This window comes from Sprattus sprattus (genome assembly GCF_963457725.1).
Source record: "Sprattus sprattus genome assembly, chromosome: 2".
Taxonomy (NCBI): domain Eukaryota; kingdom Metazoa; phylum Chordata; class Actinopteri; order Clupeiformes; family Clupeidae; genus Sprattus; species Sprattus sprattus.
The window spans coordinates 61,891,502-61,900,216 of record NC_137921.1 but is presented as its reverse complement, the minus strand read 5'-3'; the positions used below and the strand labels follow the sequence as shown (position 1 = coordinate 61,900,216).

Here is an 8,715-nt window from a genome sequence, read left to right as displayed (position 1 = left end):
AGAGAGGGAGAGAGAGAGAGAGAGAGAGAGAGAGAGAGAGAGAGAGAGAGAGAGAGAGAGAGAGAGAGAGAGAGAGAGAGAGATGGAGGAAAGTGAACTGCACGCAAGACCTCTTTACCCAGAGTAAACACCTTAGGAATGTCAACTCAAATAGATCCAAGTCCACCAAAACAAGGACACAAGTTACCCCTCCTTACTGGAGAAAATGATCATGCTTGTGACTGAAGGAAAGGCAAACCCGCTCACATAGTCCTCTGGTCATCTACTTGAGGTCTCTGCATTTTGCCTGTGGACGTCCACTGACATCGTCCTAAAGATGCATGCATTGTTGTAATGGGAGCTAAGCTCCATCTTACAGGAAAATGAAAATCGAAAAGATTATTCATGTCAAATATGACAGGGCTGGTGACGCGAGTGTTGTTTTACTGGACAGTAGCAGGAACATACGGTACGGGTAAACAGAGGTTGGATGCGTAGTCTTCTCAGACGAGCAATGGTTATGAAGAGAAACATTTCTGCACAGGATATGCGCGCGCGGAGTAAAGGTGTGCTTGGAGAGGAGACAGAGGGGAGCTTTGTGTCCCTCTCCAACAGGTCAGTCCTCTCCCATACTCTCCCTCTCCCTCCCAGCCTGCTTCTCTCTCACCCTCTGCCCCCTCCCTCCCTCTCACTCGCCTTCCCTCACTTTCTCTCCACACTCACACGGCGCTCTCTTGCAAACCTGAGCACTTATAAGATGCTATCGCCGCACTGCCAAATCCTCCTGATCATTTTAGCTCAACAGGTAAGGGCTGCAGCTTCCATTCACTTGTTTCACAAAGATAGCCACATGTCCTCCTTGCTGCCACTCTGCCAGGGCATCTGAGTGAGAAAGACCTGCTCAAAACCTGCTATATGTGACTAATGCTCTCCCTAAAATCTATGTATGTATGTATGTATGTATGTATGTATCTAAATGCAGGCTGCAAGATCTATTGCTTTGGTTATAAGTTGTGTTGAAACTGGTGGAGAAGGGCCCCGTTTGCAATGTTGGTGTATGTGTGTGTGTGTGTGTGTGCGCGTGTGTGTGTGCGCGTGTGTGTGTGCGCGTGTGTGTGTGTGCGTGTATTGGTGTATTGGTGTATTGAGAATTATTGCTATGTAAGAGGTGAAATTGAATGTGTCCAGCCTGGACTTTGTTTGTGCCATTGCATGTAGTACTGTCATCACATAACGAAACAAACACATAGATTGCAGTACTGATCTGATATCTGTACATGCTACCTATTGATCCTGCCAGGCTTGCTGTTACTCCATAGGGCATCCAGCGGGGAGATAGGAGCCAGTTTCATTCTCACACTCGGAAATGAGCTCATTTCTTAAACTTGACAGAAAGGCTTCAGATTTTTGGCATAGCCTCTGGTGACCTGTGGAAGCACCAGAGTGTTAGAATCAGTCTCTGGTTCTAGCGGAATCCCTCTGACAACATTCACAGTAACACAGGGCAATCCGGTAGAGCCAGCGTCTAATGTCACACAGATCTTTCTCCTCCTGCTGTATCTATGTCCTGTCTGATGCAGTGAGTGTGCGATCAGAGTGCCGTGTTTTCCATGGGCTTGGCTGCAATCTCAACGCCCTCCTTTCATAGCCTGATGAATCGGAAAAGAGCCTTCTCTGCCCCTGTACAAAGACGCTGCTTGTATACATGAGAGCTTGTGGGGTTTTCTCAGTAGCCCCAGAAACGACAGTGAAATTCAAGAAAATGTATGAAACAACAACAAGGAATAAAAGCCTAACGTGCCATTTCCCCGCAATCTGATAAAGCATTTGCTGCTCATCTGGTCAGTGGTGGACAGAAGTGTGTGTTTGTTGAGGTAATCTGAAGGCTCTTTCAGTGGGTTTGAGGTTGCTGTTAGAACCTGTTCAACTAAAAAATATCATTAATAAATTGAAATTGAAATATTTAAAATAATACAACCAAAAAGGCAATGTTATCGCAACAATGCTTGATTTCTAAAATGAAACCCTAAACATCCCATCCTCTTCTGTGTCTCCTTAAAGTACCTCTGCAGGGCGCAGAACAATGCCCAGCTGCCAGCAGTGCGTGGGGCAGCCGCCGTGTCTGAGCGCAAGCAGTTCTGCCAGTGGCCGTGTAAGTGCCGCGCCAAGCCCCAGTGTGCCCCGGGGGTCAGCTCCGTGCTGGACGGCTGCGGATGCTGCAAGAGCTGCGCTCGGCAGATTGGAGATGCCTGCAACGAGAGGGACATCTGTGACCCACACAAGGGCATGTACTGTGACTACTCCCGTGACCAGCCCCGCTATGAGGTTGGAATTTGTGCCTGTAAGTGTAGTTTCAACTCAGTTAACAGTTCCATAGTATGTTTGCACATTTCTTTGCTGTTTGTTGGGCCAGTGCTTTGAAAAGGCTAATGAGCACATAGCTTGTTTGTAATAAAAAAAAAAAAACACGTCGCAATTTGTAGAGCAAGTATCTACAATGTTTTTATTTATCTCTTTTCTGACTGATGCCTAACATGAATAATGTGACAGCTCCTCAGTCACTGTTTTAAGGTAGAAATAAAACTTTGTGCAAGTCTCTAAGAGAGGACAAGTGCCAGAGAAACAGCATAAAGGGAAAGATCTATTAATGATACAGAACAGTCACATCTTCATTTCCCTCTGTGATGCCTCACACTATCTCACTTTCAGACATGATGGCCGTGGGCTGTGATCTGTGAACTGACACACTATCTCACTTTCAGACATGATGGCCGTGGGCTGTGACCTGAACGGAAAACATTACGTGAACGGAGAGGCCTTCCAGCCCAGCCCACTCTATAAGTGCACATGCATCGCTGGAGCCATCGGCTGCACCCCTGTCTTCGTCCAGAAGCCTGCAGGCCTCCTGGGTCCAGCCTCCCTCCGGGCGAATACCCCCGCCGGCCTCAGGAGTGCGAAGGACCCCAGGAAGAGCCAGCAGGATACGACTTACAGGAGCATGCCAGGTGTGTGTTTGTACAGAAAACCAGTTCAGAATGGGCCACTTGTCCTGCTTAACTGCCATGGAATGCAAGGGTGTGCTGGTTTGAGAACGATCGCAAAGGAGGGCCCGGGAGGGAGAGAGGTTTGCTTGCCTTGGCCAGAGGGACACAGAGAGAGTAGGGCGTTGGTGGTTGTGGTTAGCAGATCAGTGGTGGGCTAGTTCTCGGGGCTACAGTAGTAACAGCCATGCATTTACAGAGAGCTGCTATTCATCACGCCCTCTCACAACACACTACATGATTCTTTGAGGCACTAAGATTAACCATAGTTTACTTGGGACAGGCTAAAAAGAAAGTGTGGTTTCTCTGGGCTTCAGGTAAATGTAAAAACATAGCCTTCTTGAACTGGCGTTCAAATATCTCTAATAAGCAGATTCAACACATTCAAATAACACAGGATGTTAATGGCACAAGGAACATTTTAAACATGGTCCAATACAGATGATCAGAGCACATATAAAAGGGGTGAACTCAAACGTATTTCCCTAAAGCTAAGATTAAACAGATAAAACGATAAAATAGCATTGGGCACGCCATCTTTAAACACTTCAGAAAAGGGTAAGCTGATTTGGGGCAGATCTATCCCTCGTTCCTTCTTAAGTGAGGACAAACGGTTGCTGGTCTAACGGATACACACTGCCTAATCTCGGCTCAGCTTAATTTTGTACACGTAGCTTAATCCCGGCTCCAGGCTCTTGGACAACCCCTCTAAGATTTGGTGTGTAACACCGGGGGGTTGGCCTGTGTACTGGGTGTTCACACAACGCCCTTTAACTGTAATTACTGAAAGCTTACAGGGATCCTCCTTTAGCCTGGAAGAAGAACTGCCTGGTGCAGTCCACACCCTGGAGCCCCTGCTCTCGGACCTGCGGCGTGGGAATCTCGGTGCGCGTCTCCAACGACAACAGCAAGTGTGAGATGAGAAAAGACCGGCGCCTGTGCCTCCTGAGGCCGTGTGACAAGAAAACAATGAAGACTGTGAAGGTGAGCAGATGCTACATTAGTCTAAACCAGGCAGTGCTACGACACATTAGTCTAAACCAGGCAGTGCTACGCTAAGACACATTAGTCTAAACCAGATGCTACGCTAAGACACATTAGTCTAAACCAGGCAGTGCTACGCTAAGACACATTAGTCTAAACCAGGCAGTGCTACGCTAAGACACAATAGTCTAAACCAGGCAGTGCTACACTCAAACACATTCTAAACCAGGCAGTGCTACACTAAGACACATTAGTCTAAACCAGGCAGTGCTGCGCTAAGACACATGAGTCTTAACCAGGCAGTGCTACGCTAAGACACATTAGTCTAAACCAGGCAGTGCTGCGCTAAGACACATTAGTCTAAACCAGGCAGTGCTACACTAAGACACATTAGTCTAAACCAGGCAGTGCTACACTAAGACACATTAGTCTAAACCAGGCAGTGCTACGCTAAGACACATTAGTCTAAACCAGGCAGTGCTACACTAAGACACATTAGTCTTAACCAGGCAGTGCTACACTAAGACACATTAGTCTAAACCAGTGCTACACTAAGACACATTTGTCTAAACCAGTGCTACACTAAGACACATTTGTCTAAACCAGTGCTACACTAAGACACATTTGTCTAAACCAGTGCTCCACTAAGACACATTTGTCTAAACCAGTGCTCCACTAAGACACATTAGTCTAAACCAGGCAGTGCTACATTAAGACACATTAGTCTAAACCAGGCAGTGCTACACTAAGACACATTAGTCTAAACCAGTGCTACACTAAGACACATCTAAACCAGGCAGTGCTACACTAAGACACATTAGTCTAAACCAGTGCTACACTAAGACACATTAGTCTAAACCAGGCAGTGCTACATTAAGACACATTAGTCTAAACCAGGCAGTGCTACACTAAGACACATTTGTCTAAACCAGGCAGTGCTACACTAAGACACATTAGTCTAAACCAGTGCTCCACTAAGACACATTAGTCTAAACCAGGCAGTGCTACACTAAGACACATTAGTCTAAACCAGGCAGTGCTACACTAAGACACATGAGTCTAAACCAGGCAGATGCTAAACTAAGACACATTAGTCTGAACCAGGCACTAAACCAGGCAGATGCTACGACACATGAGTCTAAACCAGGTGACAAACCAAACCAAACATGGCCTGTGAGCTGTATACCAGGCAAGGCAGGACTTTGACACAATCCAATTTCTTATTTTAATCCTATCCTTTGTTTTAGTACCCAATCAAAACAAAGGGCTGTTTTCTTAAATATCCCCCTATAAAATGGGACAAACCAGCGTAGTCCTGAACATTTTCTGCGTGATTATTTCAGAATTTTCTTCTGTCCCCACGTAACCTCACTCCCATTGCACGTCTACAGCACTAGACTCAACCTCGCAACCTCAGGCCTTGGAGGCAGGTGTGCTAGTGTCTGTTGCTAGCATGCCTCTTTAGGTGTTGAGTGAGGCTTACTCATTGCACAGCACTGTAATCGCTGGCTACCATTACACTCACCCCCTAAGTTCCATCCAGGTCCCAGCACCATTGTAAACGCTGGTCTCACAGGCTTACTCACTGCACAACACAGTTCCTGCTGGCTACTGTTACACCCACACCGGTAGCCATATTCCATGTTACACTGCCTCAGTTCACAAAGCTGTGGTCAATTTCATCTGAAAACGTTTCGATCCCCAAAAGAAACAGCAAAGCCTGCCCTATGCAGGAACCGAGGGGTAGGGCCACGTGGGGGAATTGAAATTGGGTCTTGGTGTTGCATCTGACACTATTTAGTGCCTTGGCATTATAAAAGCAGCCACGTATATAACCCAAGCTATTACCAGAGCCACTGGCTACATGAGGAGGAATGAACGTGCATAACAGGAAAGGGCATTATGGAAGGGATAATGGCCGCTTCGTGTTGTGGAGTTCTTCGCCTCCTCCTCGTCCAATATTTTCGTATAATGGGAAAACCTCAAAGGCCATTAACCCGTTTAGACCCGGGTTGCCACACATTTCATTAGGCAAGTATGTAAAACCCACAAAGGAAACATTTGGTTCAGTTTAAAAACAAGTCAACCTGTTTTGGCTTTTGCTTCTACTTTCTTTAGTCATGGACAAGGATGAGAATAGACTTACAGTTAGGTCCATAAATATTTGGACATTGACACAATTTTCATCATTTTGGCTCTGTACACCACCACATGGATTTGAAATGAAACAATAAAGATGTGCTTGAAGTGCAGACTGTCAGCTTTAATTTGAGGGTATTTACATCCAAATCAGGTGAATGGTGTAGGAATTACAACACATTTTATATGAAGCCCCCTCTTTTTAAGGGACCAAAAGTAATTGGACAAACTAACATAATCATAAATCTAATTGTCACTTTTAATTCTTGGTTGCAAATCCTTTGCAGTTAATGACAGCCTGAAGTCTGGAACCCATAGACATCACCAGACGATGGGTTTTGTCCCTGGTGATGCTCTGCTAGGAACTATACTGCAACTGTCTTCAGTTCCTGCTTGTTCTTGGGGCATTTTCCCTTCAGTTTTTTCTCTAGCAAGTGAAATGCATGCTCAATTGGATTCAGGTCAGGTGATTGACTTGGCCATTGAAGAACATTCCACTTATTTGCCTTAAAAAACTCTTTGGTTGCTTTCGCAGTATGCTTCGGGTCATTGTCCATCTGCACTGTGAAGAGCCGTCCAATGTGTTCTGAAGCATTTGGCTGAATATCAGAAAATAATATTGCCCGAAACACTTCTGGATGCATCCTTCTGCTTTTGTCAGCAGTCACATCATCAATAAATACAACGGAACCAGTTCCATTGGCAGCCATACATGCCCACGCCATAACACTACCTCCACAATGTTTCACTGATTAGGTGGTATGCTTTGGATCATGAGCAGTTCCCTCCCTTCTCCATACTCTTCTCTTCCCATCATCCTTGTACAAGTTGATCTTTGTATCTGTCTATAGGATGTTGTTCCAGAGCTGTACAGGCTCTTTTAGATATTTTTTTTGGCAAACTCTAATCTGGTCTTCCTGTTTTTGAGGCTCACCAATGGTTTACATCTTGTGGTGAACCCTCTGTATTGACTCTGGTGGAGTCTTCTCTTGATGGTTAACTTTGACACAGATACGCCTACCTCCTGGAGAGTGTTCTTGATTTGGCCAACTGTTGTGAAGGGGTTTTTCTTCACCAGAGAAATAACTCTTGTGTCATCCACCAGTTGTTTTCCATGGTCCTCCGGGTCTTTTGGTGTTGCTGAGCTCACCAGTGTGTTCTTTCTTATTAAGAATGTACCAAACAGTTGATTTGGCGACACCTAATGTTTTTGCTATCTCTGATGGGTTTGTTTCGATTTTTCAGCCTAATGATGGCTTGCTTCACTGATAGTGACAGCTCTTTGGACATCATATTGAGAGTTGACAGCAACAGATTCCAAACACAAATACCACACTTGAAATGAACTCTAGATCCTTTATCTGCTCCTTGTACAGCCTGGTAAATAAAAACGAGGGAAGAACACACACCTGGACATGGAATAACGGAGCAGCCAACTGTCCAATTACTTTTGGTCCCTCAAAAAAAAAGGGGGGGGGGCATATATAAACATGTTGTAATTCCTACACCGTTCACCTTATTTGGATGTAAATAGCCTAAAATCAAAGCTGAAAGTCTCCACTTAAAGCACATCTTGATTGTTTCATTCCAAACCCATTGTGGTGGTGTACAGAGCCAAAATAATGAAAATTGTGTCAATGTCCAAATATTTATGGTTCTTATGGATATTTGTTCATTCATTAGCTTGCCTGACTACACACACACTGAAGTGCCCCCTGTTAGGCTATTTGCAATTGTTACCCTTACCATTCAAAATTACCAGAGCACTGAGATAGAACAGTGATTAAACGGTTTACCTGATCTTACCTGGTTCATAGTTCTCGTTTTCAAAAAAATATTGGGATAACTGCCAGCCAATAAGCAAGGGTATAACCACTTATGAAACCCACAGACACAGATTCATGGCAAGAACTTCAACAAATCAGAAGCTCAAACGTTTAATCAAAGCTGAACTAGTCATCACTCCTGTGCAAAAAGTATCGCATCTGTATGTCCCAGAAATCAAGATCAAGCAGATGGAATAACACATCAGCCATGTTCTTCTCTCCTCTCTGTGCACTCAGGTGCCACGGGGAAAGTCCTGTCGCCCCAAGTTCCAGGCTAAGAAAGCGGAGAGGATCAACCTGTCGGGCTGCACCAGCACCAAGAAGTTCAAGCCCACCTACTGCGGGGTCTGCACAGACAAGCGCTGCTGTGTCCCCAACAAGTCGAGCCTGATCACTGTGGACTTCAAGTGCAAGAGCGGCTCAAACGTCAAGTGGAAGATGCAGTGGATCACTTCCTGCGTCTGTCAGAGGAAGTGCGGCGACCCTGGGGATATGTTCTCCGAGCTGTACCTACTGTAGGACCTCCAAGCGCACATGTACCTCTTCACATTGAGCAACACACGTCTGGTCTTGACCCACTCTTGGCAGCAGTATAAGCTCATTTCTGTAATTTCATCCACCCTGAATTTATGGTTTGTGCAAGATAGCACAAGGTCTAAGATACCTTCTTGTCTCTCCACTGCAGGAAGTCCTTGAAGAGAAAACAATGTTGGTATTCAGCAATGTGTTTGGGGAGTGTTATGACA

General features: G+C 45.3%; 1 protein-coding gene across 1 annotated transcript; it reads left to right on the top strand.

The window, feature by feature from the left end:
• Nucleotides 1-736: 736 nt before the first annotated feature.
• On the top strand, nt 737-8,488 carry ccn6 (cellular communication network factor 6; the record flags this gene model as incomplete). Its single annotated transcript, XM_080860339.1, has 5 exons — nt 737-784; nt 2,041-2,320; nt 2,742-2,984; nt 3,811-4,004; nt 8,207-8,488. 5 exons carry the CDS (start codon nt 737-739, stop codon nt 8,486-8,488), a joined length of 1,047 nt encoding a protein of 348 aa, XP_080716465.1.
• Between the last annotated feature and the right edge of the window lie 227 nt (nt 8,489-8,715).